Source organism: Rhinolophus ferrumequinum, chromosome 4 (genome assembly GCF_004115265.2).
Source record: "Rhinolophus ferrumequinum isolate MPI-CBG mRhiFer1 chromosome 4, mRhiFer1_v1.p, whole genome shotgun sequence".
NCBI lineage: Eukaryota > Metazoa > Chordata > Mammalia > Chiroptera > Rhinolophidae > Rhinolophus > Rhinolophus ferrumequinum.
The window spans coordinates 88,471,187-88,494,585 of record NC_046287.1 but is presented as its reverse complement, the minus strand read 5'-3'; the positions used below and the strand labels follow the sequence as shown (position 1 = coordinate 88,494,585).

The 23,399-nt window shown below is 32.5% G+C and overlaps 1 protein-coding gene across 8 annotated transcripts in view; it reads left to right on the top strand.

The window, feature by feature from the left end:
* Positions 1-23,399, top strand: part of FNDC3A (fibronectin type III domain containing 3A) — a 156,034-nt gene that overhangs the window by 37,140 nt on the left and 95,495 nt on the right. For all 8 annotated transcript variants that reach the window (XM_033104246.1, XM_033104240.1, XM_033104239.1 and 5 more), the window contains one exon: positions 23,283-23,358. In XM_033104246.1, coding sequence (XP_032960137.1) covers positions 23,283-23,358 — 76 coding nt within the window. The remainder of the gene's footprint in view (positions 1-23,282; positions 23,359-23,399) is intronic.

Here is a 23,399-nt window from a genome sequence, read left to right as displayed (position 1 = left end):
TGTAAGTGAAATCGTGTGGTATTTGTCTTTCTCTGTCTGACTTATTTCACTTAGCGTAATACCTCTACTGTGTTTCCCAAAAATAAGACCTAGCAAATCAGCTCTAATGCGTCTTTTGAAGCAAAAATTAATATAATATCATATAGTATACCGGGTCTTATATTAATTTTTGCTCCAAAAAACATATTAGAGCTGATTGTCCAGCTAGGTCTTATTTTCGGGGAAACACAGTATGTCCATCCTTGTTACACATGTTTAAGATTTTTTTTTTTATGGCTGAGCAATATTCCATTGTGTATATGTACCACATCTTCTTTATCCAGTTGTTTATTGATGGACATTTAGGTTGCTTACACAGCTTGGCTATTGTAAATAATGATGCAGTGAACATAGGGATGGATATAGCTTTTCAAATTAGTGTTTTGGATTCCTTTGGATAAATACTCAGAAGTGAGATTATTGGGTCATATGGTAGTTCAATTTTTAATTTTTTGAGGGACCTCCATACTGGTTTCCATACTTGCTGCACAAATTTGCAATCCCACCAATAGTGCATGAGGGTTCCCTTTCTCCACATCCTTGCCTACATTTATTGTTGATTTATGATGATAGCCATTCTGAAAGGTGTGAGATGGTATCTCAATATGGTTTTAATTTGCATTTCTCTGATAATTAGTGATGTTGAGCATCTTTTCGTAAGTCTGTTGGCCATCTGTATGTCCTGTTTGGAGAAATGTCTATTTAGATCCTCTGACAATTTTTTAATTGGAGTGTTTGTTTTTTTTGGTAGTAAGTTATGTGATGAGTTCTTTATATACGTTGAATATTATCCCCTAATTGCATATATCATTGGCGAATATCTCCTCTCATTCAATAAGCTGCCTTTTTACTTTGTTGATGGTTTCCATCACTGTGCAAAAACACGTTAGTTTGGTGTAGTCCCATTTGTTTATTTTTTCTTTTGTTTCCCTTGCCTGAGGAGACATATCCAAAAAACTGTTACTAAGAGCAATGTCAAAGAGTTTACTGCCTATATTTTCTTCTAGGAGTTTTATGGTTTCAGGTCTTACATTTAAATCTAACCCATTTTGGGTTTCTTCTGTATATGGTGTAAGAAAATGGTCTAGTTTCATTTGTTTACATGTATCTGTCCAATTTTCCCAACACCATTTACTGAAGAGATTGTTTTTACCCCCTTGTATATTCGTGCCTCCTTTGTCATAGATTAATTGACCCTGTAGGTGTGGGTTTATTTCTAGGCTATCTATTTTGTTCCATTGGTCTATTGTCTATGTTTATGCCAGTACCATGCTGTTTTGATGACTATAGCTTTATAATATAGCTTGAAATGAAGAAGTGTGATACATCCTGCTCACACTTGTTCTTCTTTCTCAAGATTGCTTTGGCTATTCAGGGTCTTTTGTGGTTCCATATAAATTTTAGGATTATTCTACTTCTGTGAAAATTGCCATTGGCATTTTGATAGGGATTGCATTGAATCTATACATTGCTTTGGGTAGTATAGATATATTAGCAATGTTAATTCTTGCTATCCATGAGCATAGTGCATGCTTCCATTTATTTATATCTTCTTCAATGTCTTATAATTTTCCAAGTACAGGTCTTTTACCTTCTTGGTTAAATTTGTTCCTAAGTATTTTATTTTTTGATGCAATTGTAAGTGGAATTGTTTTCTTAATATATCTTTCTGATAATTCGTTATTGCTTTATAAAAATGCAACAAATTTCTGAATATTAATTTTGTATCCTGCTACTTTACTGAATTCATTTTTTAGTTCTAATAGTTTTTTGGTGGAATCTTTAGGGTTCTCTCTATATAGTATCATGTCATATGCAAATAATGATAGTTTTATTCTTTTCCAGTTTCGATGTCTTTTCTTTCTTTTTCTTGTCTGATTGCTGTAGCTATGTTGACTAAAAGTGATGAAATTGGACATCCTTGTCTTGTTCCTGAGCTTTTTACCATTGAGTATGATGTTAGCTGTGGGTTTGTTATGCATGGCCTTTATTATGTTGAGGTACGTTCCCTCTATTTTCACTTCGCTGGGAGTTTTTTAATAAATGGATGTTGGATTTTGTCAAATGCTTTTTCTGCACCTATTGATATGATCATATTTTTATCCTTCATTTTATGTAGTGTATCACATTAATTAATTTGCAGGTATTGAACCAACCTTGAATCTCAGGAATAAATTCCACTTGATCATGGTGTATGATCTTTTTGATGTATTGCTGAATTCGGTTTAACATTTCAGTGAGGATTTTTGCATTTATGTTTATCAGGGATATCGAACTATAGTTTTCTTTTTTTGTAATGTTTGTGGTTCTAGAATCAGGGTAATGTTGGCCTCGTAAAATGAGCTTCCATCCTTATCAATTTTTTGGTATAGTTTGAGAAGGATAGGTGTTAATTCTTCTATGAATGTTTGATAGAATTCGCCTGTGAATTTGTTTGGAGCCTGTTGATTACTGATTCGATGTCAGTTGTAGTTATCAGTCTGTTCAGATTTTCTGTTTCTTCTTGATTCAGTCTTAAAAGATTATATATTTCTAGGGATTTATCCCTTTCTTCTAGGTTGTCCAATTTGTTGGCATATAGTTGTTTACAGAATTTTCTTACAATCCTTTGTATTTCTGTGATGTCAGTTGTCACTTCTCTTTCCTTTCTGATTTTATTTATTTGGGTTCTTTTTTTTTCTTCATGAGTCCAGTTAAGGTTGTTCAATTTTGTTTATCCTTTCAAAGAACCAGCTCCTGGTTTCATTGACCTTTTGTATTGTGTTTTTTAAACTCTATTTTGTTTATTTCTGCTCTGATCTTTATTAGTTCCTTCCTTCTACTCACTTTGGACTTTGTTCTTTTTCTAGTTCCTTCAGGTGTAAGGTCAGATTGTTAGTTTTTCTCCTTTCTTGAGGTAGGCCTTTATGTTATACAAGTAAGTTTCCCTCTTAGAACTGCTTTGGCTGTGTCTCACAGATTTTGGGATTGTTGGGTATTTATTTTCATTTGTTTCAAGGTATTTTTTTATTCCTTGATCTTGTTAACCCATTAATTATTTAATAGCGTGTTATTTAGCCTCCATGTGTTTTTCAGTTCTCTTTACGTAATTGATTTCTACTTTCATACTGTTGTAATCGGAGATGATGCTTGATATGATTTCAGTCTTCTTAAATTTATTGAGGCTTTATTTGTGGCCTAACATTTTGTCTATCCTGGAAAACGTTCCATGTGTAATTGACAAAAATGTATATTCTGCTGTTTTGGGGTGAAATGTCCTAAAAATATCCATTAAGACTATCTGCTCCAATGTGTCATTTAAGGCCACTGTTTCTTTGTTGATTTCTGTCTGAATGATCTATCCATTGATGTCAATGGGGAGTTAAAGTCCCCCACTATGACTGTATTGATGTTTATCTCTCCCTTTATGTCCATCAATATAGGCTTTGTACATTTTGGTACTCCTACATTGGGTACGTAGATGTTACTAGAGTTATGTCCTCTTTTTGTAATGATCCCTTTATCATCATGAAATGTCCTGTTATAGGCCTTGTTTTAAAGTCTATTTTGTCTAAGTATTGCTACCCCAGCTTTTTATTTGTTTCCATTTGCATGAAATATCTTTTTCCATCCCTTTACCTTCAGTGTGTTTGTGTCTTTCGATCTGAAGTCTCTTATAGGCAATATATATATTGTTCTTGTTTTCTTACCATTAAACCCCCATATGTGTTTTGATTGGAGCATTTAGTGTATTTACATTGAAAGTAATTATTCATCGGTATGTAGTTATTGCCATTTTATTAATTATTTTCTGATTTTTTTGTAGTTCTTCTCTGTTAATTTCTTATTATTGTCAATTTAAGAACATCCAAACCTGTAGAGAGCTTTTTAAAGTGTGTGTTTGAGCCAAAAAGATGACATATGCTTGGGAGTCAGTTCTCAAATGCTCCCGAGAATAACAGTTTTACAGTTTCTTTTATGCATTGGAAATTAAGGAGAGAACCTAAGGAAGATTATATGAGGTGGGAAATATCCTTTCAAAGGGTATTACTTTGGTATTTCAAAGGAGTATTAACCTAAATGCACAAGAACAATGGACAGGGCTGACTTAAAACCTTTCACTAAAGAAGTTATATGCCTGGGGCATGACTACACACCATGACCTGCTCAGTTAGGAATTTATGTTCAAATCACCCTGTGAAGTTACTTTCAATAGGACCCCTTTTTTGTCCACATTCTCTTGCTCTCTTTTCTTGCATGTTGATAGTGTTTTTTGTAGTGTTTTTTGTATTCCTTTATCTTTTTTCTTGTATATGTCTTACAGATTTGGGGTTTGTGGTTACCATGTGTTTCCTATATACCAAGTTATTTATAGTAGTGTATTTTGAGGTAACGGTCTCTTTAAGTTCAACACATTCTAAAATCACTACAGTTTTTACTCACCCCTCCATGTTTATGTTTTTGTCGTTATTTTTTACCTTTGTTTTTGTGTGTATCCTTTAATTACAGTGATTACACATGATCTTCCTACTTTTGCCTTTTAATCTTTGTACTTGCCTTTTTTCCGTCACTTTGTCTTTTACCTTTATAGTTGGTCGATCTAATGCTTTTATTATGTGTTTCCCTTTGTCTGGGGGAATGTTTTTCTTTCCCATATTTTCTTATTCATATATTTTTATCATCTTAAAGAAGTCCCTTGAACATTTCTTGCAATGCTGTTTTAGTGGTGAACTCCTTTAACTTTTCCTTGTCTGGGAAACTCTTTTTCTCTCCTTTGATTCTAAATGATAGGTTTGCTGGGTAGAGTAATCTGAGTTGTAGGTCCTTGCTTTTCATCACTTGGAATATTTCATGCCAGTCCCTGCCTGCCTGCAAAGTTTCTGTTGAGAAATCAGCTGACAGTCTCATGGGAGCTCTCTTGTATGTCAGTGACTGCTTTTCTCTTGCTGCTTTTGAGATTCTCTCTTTGTCTTTAACCTTTGGCATTTCAATTATGATGTGTTTTAGTATGGGCCTCTTTGAGTTCATCTTGTTTAGGACTCTGCTTCCTGGGCTTGTCATATGTCATTTTCTTTCACCAGGTTAGGGAAGTTTTCTGTCATTATTTCTTCAAATAGATTTTTAATCCCTTGCTCTTTCCCTTTGCTTTCTCGTACTCCTACAATGCAAATGTTAGTAAGCTTGATGTTGTCCGAGAGATCCCTTAAACTATCCTCATTTAAAAAAAATATTTTTTTTCCTGTTCTGGTGGGGTATCTTCTGCTCTTTGGTCAACTTCTTGTTTTCCATAATTGTCATCATTACCTCTGGCAACTGTGATGTTAACCACCTCCCATTGATTGTTTGAGACTTAACTCCCTGGGGTGAAAGCTGTTTTATGTGTGTGAGCTCTGAGAAGGTCAAATAAAAGCAAGTCCTGGGAATGGTGTTTCCAGAGAATTGTCAGACTGGTCAGATAATGATAATGCTCTGGAGATGGGACTTTTATGAAACTCCAAACATATTTTGTTGCCTTCTGGAGCAGCTAGTCTGCTGGTTTTTTATTGCTGCTGTGAGTTTGTGGCTGTTGGTTTCAAAGCTTCCATGATGCTAGGGAGAGAGAGAACAGAATAGGGTAAAATAAAATGGCACATAGCTCACTGTCCTTACCAGGATTCAGTTATTTTACTTGAGTGAATTGTTGCAAGCCTATGGTTAATTGGCAGAGTTCGGGGAAAGTTGATTTTCACAATTTTTGCCTGTTTTGTCATTCCTTTTATAGAGGAGTGGCCTTTAGGAACTTCATACTCTTCCATTCTTGGTGGCATCATCAAAAAATTTTAATGAAGTAAAACATGCAAAATGGTCAGAGAACAGGTTCTGTATGGATGGTAACATTTTCCTAGTGTAATTTCAGATTTTTTATTGACATCTAAACTTTGAAAAACAATGTGTTTATTGTTTATCAACGTGTATGAGATAGTCATTTTCCACATTATATAAATACGTGACTATATATAGAGAATAAACTTAAACAGGCAGGACAAATGACTGTAAAAAGAAGGTGTTTTTTCAGCTGACTCAGATCTTCACTTTAGAAATTCAGAATAAATAGACCTTACAGGGTCACTAAATTTCCTTACTTGAGGGATTTCATTATTTTTGTTCATATGTGATAAGATCTCATGCATCAGACTCTTTGGTTGAACATTTTATTGATAATTGTTTCAGAAATATTCAGAGCCTCTTTGTTCAGTGAGCACTAGTGACAAACCAGAAAAGCAGGGTATGTGAAAATAAAGGTGCTTCTCCCTCTGTACACCACCTGAAGCAAATCCTAAAATGTTATTTTCTAACATTAGCTTTTGTCTAATGCTACTTTGGATCAAAATTTTTCGCCTTGCAAGTTGTATTTGTTTTAAATGGAAATAAGAAGGAAATTTTTCATTAACCAAAAATCAGATATAAGAACTTTAAAAGGTGATCACATTTGTAAATTTATAAGTACGTACATGAACAATTCTGATAGCATAAATACAAACTATAAACATTCAGTAAATCTTGGGGTGAGATTACTGAGACTCAAATAATAACTCACAGCTTTATGACAATAATTTTATGCTCTAGAATTCTAATCCAGAATTTCACTGCCCAAATTAGTTTTCTAAATGCTGTGTAGTTTTGCATGGCAAATAATATAGATATTTGCTATTTTTCTCATTCTTAAAGGCTTTTGGACAAACTAGAATTTAAACATTAAAACAATCTTCTCTTTCCCACTAGAGTTTGTTTCTTCTACATGTGTATACCATGCCACTTTCTATATTTCATGAGACAATCAGATACTTAAAAAAAATCCAGTATTAACATTATTTCCTTAGAGATTAAAAAAATAAAAAAATAAAAGCTTTACACACTAACTACCGATCTGACAATTCGCTTATAGTGTCACATTTTTTATAAGTACATCTTTTTAAAAGTTAGCTTTATGATAAAGATTCAGCTATCCTGCTCTGAAAAAAAATTAGCTTCATATATCTAAGTACTCTTTATGTACATAATATTGTGCTGATTTTTGTTCTACTAAGAGATAGTATAATCAGACTTCTAAATTGGGTGCAAATTTTAAGGTACTCTATTTAAAGAAAAAAAAAGCTTCCTAAAATGTCAGTTAAAAAAGAAAAGTTCCAGAGATTATAAACAAAGTAGAATTTATTTTTATATTCGGCATGAAAGTAGTAGTCTTATTGAATGACTGGGACCATTATCATTTCATTTGTTTCTAAAGTATATCTCTCTTCTCATTTCATTTCCAAGAAAGTAAAATTGACAAATTATTTTGTGTTTTATTGACAAATAATTTCATCTGAAAATTGAATAGCAAATTAAGCCAATATGACAAAATTATAAATTAAAATATTAAAAGTTTTATGTTTTAATGAAATATGTATGTTTTTAAATCTACTGTGAAAGGATCATCAGACTCTACAGAGAACAACATCTTCAAATGAAACATAATGGCCATGGAATTTTGATGGATTCTGACCTAAAAATAACTGATATTCTATTAATTCCTGAATATTCTACAGTTAGAATAATTTCTAACCCTCTAATTTCTAACCCTCTAGTTAAGTGACTTTGTAGTTAGTTCTTGTGCCTCTAGTATCCGGTAGAAATTGTTGACTTTTAAGAAATATAATTTGGGATCAAGTAAAGAGAAAATAAAGAATAACTTGTAAGCAGCACTGAGTAAATAGGGAAATACATTCAAAGGAAAATTATCGAGAGAATACTGAAAAATTTAAAAAGTGAATCTGATTATAAACTTCTGTAATAAGAGCTGTTAAATGAAAAGGAGCCTTAAAAAAATGATTTTTCCCATGATGTTTTGTATGTTCTTACGTTAGCTTAATACAAAGAAAGATTTTTCTTTTTGTCAAAAATTGCACAGATGTTTGTAGAAATACAAGTTGAATGCTGATTTTTTAACGTCTTACATTTCCCTTTCATTAATAAACTATGGTGATTATGTATTCAAAGTACTATTGTATATGTCCCTACCCCCAGAGAGAATGCTCAAGATTCAGCTTCCTGAAATCCTGCATTTGTGTGATTTTATTCAAAAATGTTTTGAAAATGGGACAAATATGCACACACATATAAACACGACAGAAAAATGTTCAAGAAATTATAAACAGGGACTGACCCCAGAAAGAACAGTTTACATTTTACCTATAGTCTTTTGTACTGTTTGAATATTTTTAAATCTTGTGAATTCATTACTTTTTCAATTAAAAAAGAGAAAACTCTAACAATTGAAAAAAGAGAAGCAAACACTTGCAATTCCAAATGTACATACACATATATCACAGGGAAAAAAAAACCTCTGGAGAGTTACATATTCAGCTGTTAACAGTGATTGTTCTCAGGACAGAGGGATTGGTTGGCCAGAGGTGGAAAGACACATTTTACTTTATCTAAACTGTGTAAAATTTTAAGTATGTTTTTATTTAAGACTGACATACATCAGAAAAGTGCACAAATCATTTCTGTACACCCAGATAAAAATATAAAGTGAACACATCTGTATAATCACCCTCAGGTCAAGAAATAGAACTTTACCAGCACCTGCAAGACTTGCTTCCCTCCTACCCCTTCTCAAGAAGTACCCCCCTGTCTTCCAAACAGTATCCTCTTTTTTTCCTCCCCAAACCAAAGATAATTTTGCCTGTTTTTAAATTTTATGTAAATAGAATTATACAATGTATATTATTTTGCCTCTTGGTTTCTTTTGCTCCATTACCACCTATAACATAATATTTGCTGCATAATATTCCTTCATACAAATAAACCTTTACTGCTTCATTCTCCTATTGATGGAAATTTGGGTTGTTTTCAGTTTGGAGCTATCACAAATAATTCTTCAAGAACATTTTTGTACATGGCTTTTGTTGTACCTCTGCATGCAGTGTCTCATATGTGTCTGTAAACATATTGACCACTTAATAGTCCATATACCTATAATATAGAAACCTACAAGTGGGATGCATGGGTCATAGAGAAATGTGTATGTTCAAATAATAACTTATTATTTTATTTATCTCTACTTACACATCCCAAAGTACCTCAAATTCAATTGAACTCCTCCTATACTCTCTGAACCCAAATTTGCTACTTCTGCTTCCTTATTGTAGAAGACTATTATTTTCATCAAATATGTACTGCCTCCCTCTAGGGTAAGATTATTTTATCCTAGGGTAAGATTATTTGCCACCCAACTGATGGCAAAAAAAGGTTTCCAAAGAGGCTGTACCACTCCATACTCCCATAAACACTATATTGTTGGCAGTTGCTTTACAGTCAAATAAACATTTGGAATTGTCTTTTTCATTTTAGCTATCACAGTGGGTATGTGTATTACTGAGTTTTAGAGAGAATATGTATGTACCTTCTGTGTGAACAAAAATGAATATAAATTTAAAAAATGAATATACATGAACATTTCCTAAGGGTTTTTTGTTTGTTTGTTTTAAGGTGGGGACACTGGGAAAGTCATCTTCTCTATGATGCAATCTTTATAATAATTGGCTTTGATGAGTTCAGAATTAGCCAGGGCACACTGTTGTTTTATTTAATAATCATTATTTTAAAGCAGTAGTAGTTCATATTTTCTACATTTTATCCCTTCCTCAAAATGTTACTGGAAAAAAATATTTTGATATTTTCTTCAGTATTTTAAGTGGTCTCCTAAATATCTTCCTTTTGCCCGCTCGACATGGGTAGGTAGGACTCATGATTGTGTGACAAATCATAAAACATTAGATTCAAAATTGATTAGATGTTATGGTTAGTTCTCAAATAGTCTTTTTCTAAGAACTGAAATATATTTCAACTTCACAAGCATTTTCCAGGGTAACCTCTACTAACTTAAGTCATATGAAAAATGCTAAGAACAAGATACAATTTTTGTTCCTAAAGATTTATAATTAAGTGTGTGAGTATACCACTCCCCACTCCTATACAAACATAGTATTATAAACCAGTATATGAGTAAAGGCCAAGAGTGATTTAAAAGGCTTTTCGAATCATTATTGCCTTAGAAATAACTTGATTACGTTTGAAGAAAGTATTTTCTCTTTCCAAGATTTCAGCATGGCTCTAAATGATGCATTAATCCTTGTCTTGGAGAATGTGTGAATAAAATAGCTATTATTTAACTACTAATCATCAATCCCAGTGTCTCACGTGTGTCTGTAAACATACTGAGCACTTAAAGCCTGTATACCTATATAATATAGAAACTGGCATTTTAAAACTAAAAAGCTGATAAACTGAACTGGAACATTGATGATAATGATAAATAATGATTCAGTTGATACTAATAAAGCAATTCACAAATAATAGCACTTGGCTTATAGGAATGGTTAGTGACTGCTTTTTCAACCTTGTTTCTTTGCATTCAGTAGTACTGTTCACAAGACAGTAACTGAATCCATATGAAGAAATAAAAGAGTGCCAGTAAGAGTAACTACGTAGATAAATTTAAGACAGTATAAATATATTTTTTTATAATTCTCTTATCTCATTTAAGACATTTATGAAAAGTGATAATTATACACAGTGTTTTTTGGCTTATAATGTATTAAGATGTAATTAGTATTACAATAGTAGAACAAAGCAAGGGACAAGGACTTGAGCTATAAAGAAACAAAGTTTTTATTTACAATTGAAATTAAATTGGAATCAATCTTAATTAGATTATTATAAGTTAAGAGGTTAATTGTAATCCTCAGAGCATCTACTAAGAAAATAACTCAAAAAAGTACAGTAAAAGAAACAATAGAATTAAAATGGAACACTAGAAAATGTTTAACAAAAAAAAATAGGCAGTAATGGAAGAATTGAGGAACAAAAAAAGACAGTTACATAAAACAAGTAGCAAAATGGCAAATGTAATTATACCTTATCAGTAATTCCATTAAATATTAATGAATTGAACATGATAATGAAAAGACAGAGATTGACAGAATGGATAAAAATCAATAAATCTACGTGCTGGATGTACAAAAGACAGTCTTTAAATCAAAGACACAGGTAGGTTGAAATTAAAGGGATGGAAAAAGATATACCATGCAAATTATAACCAAAAGATGGATGAAGTGGCTATACTAATATCAAATAAATAGACTTTAAGACAAAAATAATGTTACTAAAGACAAAGGAAGAATTTTGTAATGATAAAAGGCTCAGGTATTTCAGAGCCCCAAAATACCTGAAGTAAAAATTGACAGAATTGAGGAGAGAAATAGACAACCGGACAACATTTGGAAACTTCAGTACCTCACTTTCAACAATGAATAGAGCAACTAAGAAGATAAACAAGGAAATACAAGACATGAATAACACTGTACATCTAACAGACATCTGTAGAGCACTCCATTTGAAAGCAGAACATAAAACTTCTCAAGTGCACATGGATCAGCCCATGATAGATTGTAGTCTTGCCATAAAACAAATTTCAATGTATTTTAAGACATAAATAATACAAAGTATGTTCTCCAGCCACAATCGAATGAAATTAGAAATCAATAACAAAAGGAAATTTGGGAAACCATGTAAAAATTAAACAGTATATTTGTAAATAACCAATGGACCAAAGAAGATATCACAAGGGATTAGACAATACTTTAGAATGAATGAAAACAAAGACAACATATCAAAAATTTATGAGATATAGCGAAAGCAGGGCTTAGATGCAAATTTATACTTGTTTACTTCTTAAAAAAGAAAGGTGCAACAACATGAATGGACCTAGAGGGTATATGCTAAGTGAAGTAAATCAGAAAGACAAATACCATACAATGTCACTTATATGTGGAATCTAAAGAACAAAAATAAACGAACAAGCAAAGCAGAAACAGACTCACAGATACAAAAAACGAACGACTGGTTACCATATGGGAAGTGGGTTGGGGAGCTGGGTGAAAATGGTGATGGGATTAAGACATACAAATTGCTAGTTACAAAATAATCATGGAGTTGTAAAGTACAGCATAGGGAATATAGTCAATAATATTGTAGTAACTGTATATAGTGCCAGGTGGGTACTAGACTGAGGAGATCACTTTGTAAATCATATAAATGTCTAACCACTGTACTGTTTACCTGAAACTAATATAAAATAATATTGAATATCAACTGTAATTGAAAAATAAAAATTAAAAAAATAGGGGGTTAGTGGTGGTAGTCTAAATTAAATGCACAAAGGTTGACAAAGATACTGTAGAGATACCATTAAATTTGGGCAAATATTATACATCAAGAAATATTAAATAATATATAGCCAATTTCTCCAACCCCCAAATAAATTAAAAGATTCAGTTAAAAAAAATCAACTTGATTTCTAAAAAAGAATATGAACTGGGTGATATGAGTGTGTTTTAGATTAATGCAAGAAGTTATTAGAGGGTTCACATGAAATAAACCTTTGTCCTATCCACCCCCTGCAACTCATAGAGGTCATTTGGTTTTTTAAAAAGTTTTATTTTTGAACTGTGTATTATATTTTTTAAATGTTTTAAACCACTTTATTGAGGTATGATTGAAATCCAAAAAGCTGTGTGTGTGTGTGTGTGTGTGTGTGTGTGTGTGTATAAAATTTATGAGGTGTGACAATTAAGTTCACGAACTTATTGCAACGATGTTGCTTACCTTTTTTTACATCAGAGGGATTATTCATTACGAATTTGTACCAACTGGACAGTCAACCACCTTTACTATTTGGAAGTGCTGAAAAGCCTGTGTGAAAAAGATGACCTGAACTTTTCGCCAACAATTCATGGCTCTTGCATCATGACAATGCACCAGCTCACACAGCACTATCTGTGAGGGAGTTTTTAGGCAGTAAACAAATAATTGTGTTGGAACACCCTCCCTACTCACCAGATCTGGCCCCCAATGACTTCTTTCTTTACCCAAAGATAAAGGAAATATTGAAAGGAAGACATTTGATGACATTCAGGACATAAAGGGTAGTAATACGATGACAGCTCTGATGGCCATTCCAGAAAAAGAGTTCCAAAATTGCTTTGAAGGGTGGACTAGGCACTGATGTCGGTGCATAGCTTCCCAAGGGGAGTACTTTGAAGGTGACTGTAGTGATATTCAGCAGAGTTCTCGAACTTAATTGTTTGCCGTTGTATATGACTTGATGAGTTTGGAGCAGGTGTTTTGTTGTGTGTTTTTTTTTTAACTTGTTTCAGGAAGAGATTATGGTTGTTTTTGAAATATTGCTGTTCGGATTTTGTTTTGTATTCAGTTAGTTTCTAATAAAAATGCACATAAAATATTACAAAAAAGCTCCTCAAATCAATAACATAACCTTTCATTAAGAAACTAGACGAATAAGAATAAACTAAATGCAAAGCAAGCAAAAGGAAGGAAATAGCAAAGTTTAGAGTGGGAATAAATGAAATAGAGAAAAATCAACAAAACCAAAGGTTAATTATTTGAGATTAAAAAATTGCCAACCCCTTAATCAAGAAGAAAAGAGTCAGTTTACTAAAATCAAGAATGAAAGTGGAGATGTTACTACAGATACTATAGAAATAAAAAAGATAATTAGGGAATACTATGAACAGTTACACGCTAACAGATAGATAATCTAGATGACCTGGACAAATATCTAGGAAGACACATACTACCAAAACTGACTTAAAAATAATAAAATCTGAATAGAGCTTTAGCTACTAGAGAGATTGAATTTGTGACCAAACACCTTAACAAAGTAAAGCCCAGACCCAGATGGCTTCACTGGTGAATTCCACCAAATGGTTAAAGGAGAATTAACACCAAACCTAAACTACGTAAAGATACCACAAGAAAACTCCAGCTCAATATCCCTTATGAGTACAGACAAAATCTTCAAAAAAATACTAGCAAACCAAATACAGCAACATGTAAAATGAATTATATACCACAACTAAGTAGGATTTATCTCAGGAATGCAAAATAGGTTCAACATCATAAAATAATCAGTGTAATACACCACATAATAGAAAAGGGACAGAAGCCACATTGTCATCTCCGTAGACTCAGAAAAAGAATTTGACAAAATTTAACACCCTTTCATGATAAAAATATTCAGTCCTCAACCTCATAAAGACCATCTGTAATAACACAACAGCTAATAAACTTAATGGTGAAAGACTGAATGTTTTTCTTCTAAGATCAAGAATAAGACATGGATATCTTGCTCTCACTATTTTTATTCAATATTATACTGGGAGTTATAGCCAGGGCAACTAGCAATTAAAGGAATTCAAGGCATCTGGATTAGAAAAGGAATAAAACTATCTCTATTCTCAGATGACATGATCTTATGAAAAGAAAATCCTAAAGAATCCATAAAAAAGCTGTTAGAATGATAATGAGTTCAGCAAGGTTGTAGAATGCAAATTCAGTATAGAAAAATCAATTGTATTTTTACACTAGCAATAAACAATCTGAAAATGAAATTATAAAAACATTTCCACTTAACAGTAGTATCAAAAAGAATAAAATAGGAAGAAATTTTAACAAAAGAAGTACAAGACTTGTGCACTGAAAATTGTAAAACACTATTGAAAGTAGGCCTTAAATAAGTGGAAAGACACCCTATGATCTTAGATCAGAAGACTTATTGTTTAGATGGCAGTACTATCTAAATTGTGCAGATGCAACACATCACCTATCATAATTCCAGCTTAAGTATTGACAGTTAGACCCTAAAAATCATACGGAAATGCAGAGAACCCATGATAGCTAAATCAGTCTTGAAAATGAACAAAGTTGGAAGACTCAACATTTTATAATTTCAAAACTTGCTGTAAAGTTACAGTAATCAAGACAGTGTGATACTGGCATAAGAATAGACATACAGATCAATGGAATAGAATTGAGAGTCCTGAAACAGACCCTTACATTTATGGTTAGTTGATTTTTGACAGATGCCTAAATGATTCAATGGAAAATGAATAGTCTTTTCAACAAATGGTACTGAGGCAACTGGATATGCACATGGCAAAACATGAAGTTGGACTCTTACCTCATACAATATCCAAAAATTAACTCAAAATGAATCAAAGGCCTGAGATAAGAGCTGAAGTATAAAACTCTTAGAATAAAATATAGGGATATATCTTCATGATTTTCAGTGAGGCATTGATTTCCTGGATGTTACCAACAGTACAAGTAAGAGAAAAAAATGCAATATAGTGTCCTTCGTTAAAATTGAACAATTTTGTGTTTCAAGGGACACTTTGAAGAAACTGAAAAGACAACCCACAAAATAGGGAAAATGTTTGCAAATCATGTCTCTGATAAGGGTCTTGTATTTAGTGCATACACACACACACACACACACACACACGAAATTCTTACAACTCAACGATGAAAACCCAATTAAAAAGTAGGCAAAGGTTTTAAATAGTCATTTCTTCAAAGAAGTTATGCACATGGCCAATAAGTACATGAAAAGTTACTCAACATCCTTAGTCATTAGGGAGATGCAAATGAAAACCATAATGAGATACCTACCACTTACGCTTATTAGAATAGCTAGAATCAAAAAGTCAGATAGTAACAAGTGTTGGCAAGGATATGGAAAAATTGAAATACTCGTAAATTCACTGCTGGTGGGAATGTAAGCTGGGGAATCCACTTCGAAAACAGTCTGGCAGTTCCTTAAACAAACATACAGTTACCATATTAACCAGCAATTCTCCTAGGTATATACACAAGAGAAACAAAAACCTATATCCATGTAAAAACTTGCACAGCATTACTTATAATAGCCAAAGATGGAAACAATCCAAATTTCTATCAACAGATGATTAGATAAACAATATATCCATACAATGGAATGTTATTTGGCCATAAACTAGAATGAAGTATTTCAATATATGCTACAACTTGGATGAACCTCGAAAACTTTATACTAAGTGAAAGAAACCAGTCACAAAAGTCTACAAAAATTTTTTTGAAGTGATGTAAATGTTCTAGCATTTACTTTGGTGATGGTTGTACAACTCAGCATTTGTACTGGAAATGACTGAATTGTACCCGTTAAAGAGTAAATTTTATGGTATGTGGATTATGTCTAAAGTATTTTAAAACCCCTCTGCATGTTTTAGGTATGTATTTATGTAATATAAATGTGATTGCTAGAATCCAGAAATAAATTACTGTCAAAAGACCTTTACCAATTTTCATTGATAAATCAGTTAAATTTGGAGTCAGTTGCAGAATTAACACATTAATAGGTTATTTCTAAGTACATGTTAAATTGTTTGCATAGTGACACTGTCGACTTTCTTATATGTACACGGGTACATATTTGCATATAGTATTTATAAACTGTATACCGACATACTCCAAGATCAGAGAGCAAAAATAAATAAAATAAAACTATGGCTTTAAAATAAAATGTATTTGGGAACAGCACACTCTTCAATTCCAACTTGTTAACTGATGTTGGATGATCCAGAAACAGATGCTACTGCAGCTCTTCGTTGATTTAGTTGCTGTGGTGACTTGATACATTCATGTACAAAAGGAAGCTTACTGTACATGGGCTAATTTGATTAGAAAGCAAGGTTTGAAGTAGGAATTAATGAGTATACTGATAGATTAGCAGTATACCTTTAACATCCCGCCTTCTTGAGTATCTTCACCAGATAGGTATAACATGGTTTAAGATACTACCCAGAATGAAATTTGTAAAGTTGACCTATTAGACTAAGGGTAGTCTGAGGTTAAAATTGCCAATGATGTTTTACGTTCGTATTCATTGAATGGAACAAATTGGAACACCTGGAGTAGAAACTGTTGAATCTTAACAGCAGCCTTTGGTAGATGTAGCAACAGTTGAATGAGAAAATTAAAGAGGATGCAAACAAGATGTAAAGTGCTAAGGTTTAAAGTAGCTTTTTAGATAAGCATGTTCCTGATTTAGTACTGTAATTTATATAAATTTTTATAATTTATAGCTAAAGCGTTTGTTTTTATATGCTAAGGAAGTAAAACGATGATACTTTTTAAAAAATACATACAGCTTCTAATAGGGGATAAAAGCTACAGATTTGCCAGTTTTGTAGTAAACTTAAAATCACTCATTGTGCTTACCCTAGAATAATTTTATTAAATCTATAGTTATTTGTAGTTTGAAAAAAATACTATGGTTTAAATTATTTAAATCTTACAAACAACTGTAGTTAAAATTATAAGGGCACTAATATTTTAAATATGTAAATTATATATATGAGGTCTGACAGTTAAATTCGAGAACTCATGCTAGAAACGTGCTACCTACCTCATTGCTGAATATCACAATGGTCACCTTCCTTGGGAAGCTATGCATCAACGCCAGCACCTAGTTCACCCTTCGAAGCAATTTTGGGACTCTTTTTTCTGGAATGGCCATCAGAGCTGTTGTCATATTACCCTTGATGTCCTGAATGTCATCAAAATATCTTCCTTTCAATATTTCCTTTATCTTTGGATAAAGAAAGAAGTCATTGGGGGTCAGATCAGGTGAGTAGGGTGGGTGTTCCAATACAGTTATTTGTGATCAGTACAGGAAAATAATGGAAAATAAGAAGCAGATAGGTCCCAGATCAGTTTAGGAGAAATCTCATAAACATTGTGTTCTGGGTATATTATTCTCTCTTTCATGTAAATTGCTCTACTTCTCCTAGGCTAGGGGCAAGTCCTCAAAGCAGTGGGTCTGCATTGACAATACTAAGAATAATACTAAGAGCTGCACATACAGTGCTTACAGTAACAGCGGCTAACGTACATAAAACTAGTGCTTCCTATATGTCAGTCACTGTCCCAAGCACTTGAGCTGTGTTAACTCATTTAGTCATTAACAACAATCCCGTGAGTATTGAGTTAATTTTCAGGCCTTCGACCATGGGTTAGAAACTACATTGCTAAAGGTACATTAACTATTATTCAAGGGTACAAGGCCCAAAGGATTTTCCCTTTTATTGCTACTCTCATTAAGTTGGACCCTTAAGCAAGCACAAAGAAGCAGTAGGATAAGGAAAGGGGGAAAGGATTAGGCATTCCAGACAGTTTTGTTCATGTGCTTTCTGTAATTTGAGGGTTGCTGTTATGGGCTGAATTGTGTTTCCCTACCCCACCCCAAAATTCGTATGTTGACATCTGCCCTAAAACCCAGTACCTCAGAATGTGACTGTAGAGATGGAATAGTTAAAGAGGTAATTAAGCTAAAATGAAGTCATTAGCGTGGGCTCTAATCCAATAGGAATTTCCCTTTTACTAGTGTCTATATAATAAGAGGATATGAGGACACAGACACACACAGCAGGCAGGTCATGTGAAAAGACAGGCAGAATATGTCCCATCTACCAGGTAAGGAATGAAGGAAGCCTCAGAAGAGACCATCCCTTCCGACATCTTGATCTCAAACTTCTAAGCTCCAGAATTGTGAGAACAAATTTCAGTGTAAGCACTCCAGTCTGTAGTACTTAGTTATGGCAGCCTTAACCAACTGATGTGGTAGCCAAGATTCATACATTTGCAAATATTGGAAAGCATGAACATGTTTTTGATTTCTTGGTTGGTTTTCTTGCTCTGTCTCCTAACCTCTCTACTGAGTTTTAGAAATAAAGCAGTGAGGTACTTACCTTGTTCTCCTCGGATCTAACTTAATGTCAGTCCTAATATACAGTGAAGAATGGAAGTTGCCTGTCCTTTGGGGTGGAGAGGAGAAAAATATCTGCAAGATTGATGCTGTCTGTAATTATTCTTTCTGTATTTTTTCAATGACTATATTTTCATAGATTATATTTTATAATAGGTGAACATTTTTTAAATAAATACATCCTTAAAGATTTTACAGTTAAGTGTATATCCCTCAAAATAAACAATTTCAACTGTTAGAGTTTTGTAGAAACAAACTTTAAAATTACTTCCTAAAATACAGAGAATAAACTGATGGTTGCCGGGGGGAGAGGGGTTGGAGGACTGGGTTAAAAAGGTAAAGGGATTAAGAAACGCAAATTGATAGTTGCAAATAGTCATGGGGATGTAAAGTACAGCATAGAGAATATAGTCAGTAATGTCGCAATGACTGTGTATAGTGCTAGATGGTTACTAGAGTAATATGGAAACCACTATATAAATTATATAAATGTCTAACCACTATGCTGTACACCTGAAACTAATACAAAATAATATTGAATGTCAACTGTAACTGAAAAAATAATTAAAAAAAAAACAAAACAATTCTTAAATTCAAAAGGTTAAATTTCTGTTAACTGCACACAACAAATCACTTTTAATAAGGTAGTTTTTTTCCCCTATTGTTTTCTTTAGAGATTATAGAATATTAGAACTAACCTTACATCTTTTACCTAATCCTTTAGTATTTAAAGTAGTGATATTTTATGGAGCAATAAATAATAGCATAATTATTCTGATGGCCACCTTAACAAATTATGATCAGTTACATTAGAAAACCTGATTATTTCCCTGAGATTCTGGTTAAGGTAAAAATACCAGACTAATCATCCTCTGGATAATACCTATACAGTATTCCGAAAAATTCCCAGGGTGATTCTAAGATGTATTTCCTTTCATCTAGTGCACATCTTCTTATCTAATACGCTTGAATGGTGCTGTGGGTCGGGTGAAAGATTGCTGTTTTTCTTATTCTCATTTTACACGTAAAGATCTTAGACTGAGAGCAATTAAGTAAAATTGAAGCAAGTGACCAAAGAATTTTGTATTATCTTTGAAATGCAAAAGAATATTTTCAGTTGTATTTAGCAGTGGTTAATCGCGGTTGAATACTAGCTAGTAGGTATAATTTATACCTAGGTGGTTATATTTTTTAAATATTGTTCACTTATTACTGTGTTTCCATTAAAATATATGCAAATAATTATTAATAAACAATTATGCCTTATGACATTTCAGTAAAGTTTATTTGTACAGACAAAACATAAATACATTTTGGCACTTTTATTCAATAGGTTAGATTCCAAGGTGGTACCTAAGTTCTATATTTTTTATAATAAATTCATTTGAATTAGCCTCACTTGAAGTGTTTAGTTTCTATAAATTCAGTTTTAAAATGCACTAGGAGTGGACTAAGAGAACAGTTATTTGAATGGTTTTGAATTGTTTACCCAATCACACCAATAATCAGATATGATATATGAATATTCACTTTTTAAAAAGTAAATCTGGATTGGACTAAATGATATCTCAGGTCTCCTTCAGCTCTAATTTTTGTGTGCTTTGTTTGTTTAGATGTGTTTGTTATCAGGCTTGCCGATGTCTGATATCTATTCCCCTTGGTCCTTTTCTTTCCTTCCTCACTCCAAAGATGTCTTTTTCTACTATCCTGCTGTTTTTGAAACTTAGTTCTTCCCTAAGTAAAATTTTATATTTGATCCTTTTAAACTCTCTTCTTCCATAACCTCCAAGTTATTGTATCTTTTCTGTTATTTATTAGGAAATTCAAAGAGCATTAAATTTTAATTACTTTTCTTTAGATTTTTGTAGTCTTCATTAATGTAGATAAAAGGGTGTTTTTATCACTTATAGTCAGTGACATTTTCATTATAATACCTTTTTGTGTTACTTTTTCTTGCATTTAATAATTTTTATTTTTCAGTTACATTTGACATACAATATTATATTAGTTTCAGATATACAACAGTGATTAGACATTTATATAACTCACAAAGTGATCACCCCAGTAAATCTATTACCCATCTGACACCATACATAGTTACTACAATATTGTTAACTATATCCCCTATGCTTTATTTTACGTCCCTATGACTATTTTGTAACTGTCCGTTTGTACTTTTTAATCCTCTATAGCACGACCTGCTTAAGTGATACTCTTCATTGCCCTTAAAATGGCTCACAAGACGCTTCATGACATGGCTTGTGTATATCTTTCCCTGCATGTTTTGCCTTTTTTCCAGTGTTCCCACCCCGTGTTCCACCCATATAGAGCTATAGAACTTCTTTTTTCTTTTGGTTCATTGAATACGATAAACTGTTTATGACATTGCCTTTCCTGGAGCTTTGCACTTGCTCTTCTCTTTACCTGAAAGGTCTTCCCACTCTTCTTGCCAGATTAGTTCCTGCTCAGTCTTTAGGACTGAACTTAAATTTTGCATTCTCTAGAAAGCAATTACACATGCAAACATAATACCACGTGCACACAAGTACACACACATGCTCGATAACAGGCTAATTGAGATACTTGGTCCTGTGTGCTCTGGTAGCACTTTACCTTTCTTATCACCAGTCAGTATCAAAAGGAATATTTGAACAAGAAGAGTTGTGATTGAGGGGCACCATCAGATAAGATATTTCTAAAGCTATAGTGTTTAAAATGATTAAAATAAAACATTTCCAAAGCTGCTTTTGTCAAAATAGATAGTGGTATTGGTGAGATGGGCCAGAGTATGTTGTGTGCTAAGAGGACATACCTTAAATGTAGCAAATTGTATTGGTTAGCTCTCTAGGGAAAGATACTTTTTTGAATCTTCTCCAGATAAATTTTAGATACATTAAAGAAATAAATATATGCAATTAAATTATCTAAAAAATAGAAGAAAATAGGAACTTGTATTTTTATCAAACCTCTAGGTCAGCACTGTCCAATGGAAATATAATACAAGCACATAAGTAATTTAAAAATTTTTAGTAACCACATTAAAAAAGTAAAAACAGGTGAAATTAATTGTAATAATGTTTATTTGACCCAATATGTCCAGAACATTATTTCAACATGTAATCAATATAAAAATTAACAAGATATTTTACATTGTTGGTGTTTTTGAACTAAGTCTTTGAAAACCAGTTATGTATTTTACACTTACAGCACATCTCAATACAGACTATCCACATTTCAAGTACTTGATAGCCAGTGCAAGTTAAATTTAGAAGCAATAAAAAATGCTCACAAAGGCAAAAATAGATAACATTGGCTGCAAGAAAATAATTGTGTTAAAAATTAAGGAGAAAACAAAATGGAAAAATATTTGCAGCATGATGTAGTACAGTATTATTATCAATATGCAAAGAATTCATCAAAATCACTAAACGTTTAAGATCCCAAAAGAGAAATGGGTAAAGTGACATAAACTGCCGGTTTACAAAAGAGCTAGTAACAAACGTAAAGATAACATTTAACCTCATTAATAATCAAGTATAAATTAGAAAATAGTAGTATATTGTTTTCATCTATCATGGTAGCAAAGATTTTAAAACTGATTTTTCCAAGGTTGCAAAAAATAGGGCAAAAAGGTATTCTCATAGACTATGAGGGGGAATATGAATTAGTAAAACCCTTTTAAACAGTTCAGCGACAGAAGCAAGAATTCTATTTCTGAGAATATGTCATAAGGGAGCAATACTAATTATAGAAGGAAAAGCTTTTACCAAAATGCTCACTTCTATGTTTATAATAATGGGAAAATTGAAAACTACGTAAATTCCTTATAGTAAGAGAATGGTGAAGTGGTTTACGGTATAGTCATTTCATTAAATAGTTTGAATAATAACATGGAAAAGTCTTTTTATATGTTAAACTACAAAAAGATACAGAATTGGAGATCTTACTCGTGTATCTATATTTAAGGGGAAAAAGTGAATCCTGCATATGTAGAGAACAAGACTAAGACCTGTATGAGAATATTAATAATGTTTATCTTAGGATAGAAGGACCTCAGATTTTTTAATCCAGTTTTCTGTTTTTCAAACGTCATCAGATTAGTATATTACCTATGTAATGAAAAGAAAACTAAATTGTGGGATTGATTTAACACATTCTTGAATACAATTTGAGATGTCATAATAATTCAAGTATGCTCATTTCATGCTCTGCCTATAAATTTATAGTTTATTTTTTTTTAAATGCAATTAACAACTGATGAACTGCGTAAGTATCGATGACCCAAATACTCTGTGGTTTGACTCCATCTTTGTTTCAGAGTGAGGTTTATTGACTTTCTAATAAAAGTTTGCCATTATCTTTTTTTAGTCCCTTACTTTTGGCTTAAGTCTGGCCTCTAGAAAAATGAAATGATACTTTTTTAACAAATGTGTAAAATGTGTAATTCCCATTTTTCTTTCCAGTTTCATATGGTTAAATAGCTCACGTCTACTCTCTTACTAGCAACATTTAATATCTTGATATACTAATTTGCTCTGTTGTTGTTTTGATTAATACTTCTTCCCCTTATTTTAAGGTTATTCTGGTACAAGTTAACCCAGGGGAAGCATTTACAATAAGAAGAGAAGATGGACAGTTTCAGTGCATTACAGGTAAGAATGGTAATTTATTGTTTGAGACAAGATAAAAATTT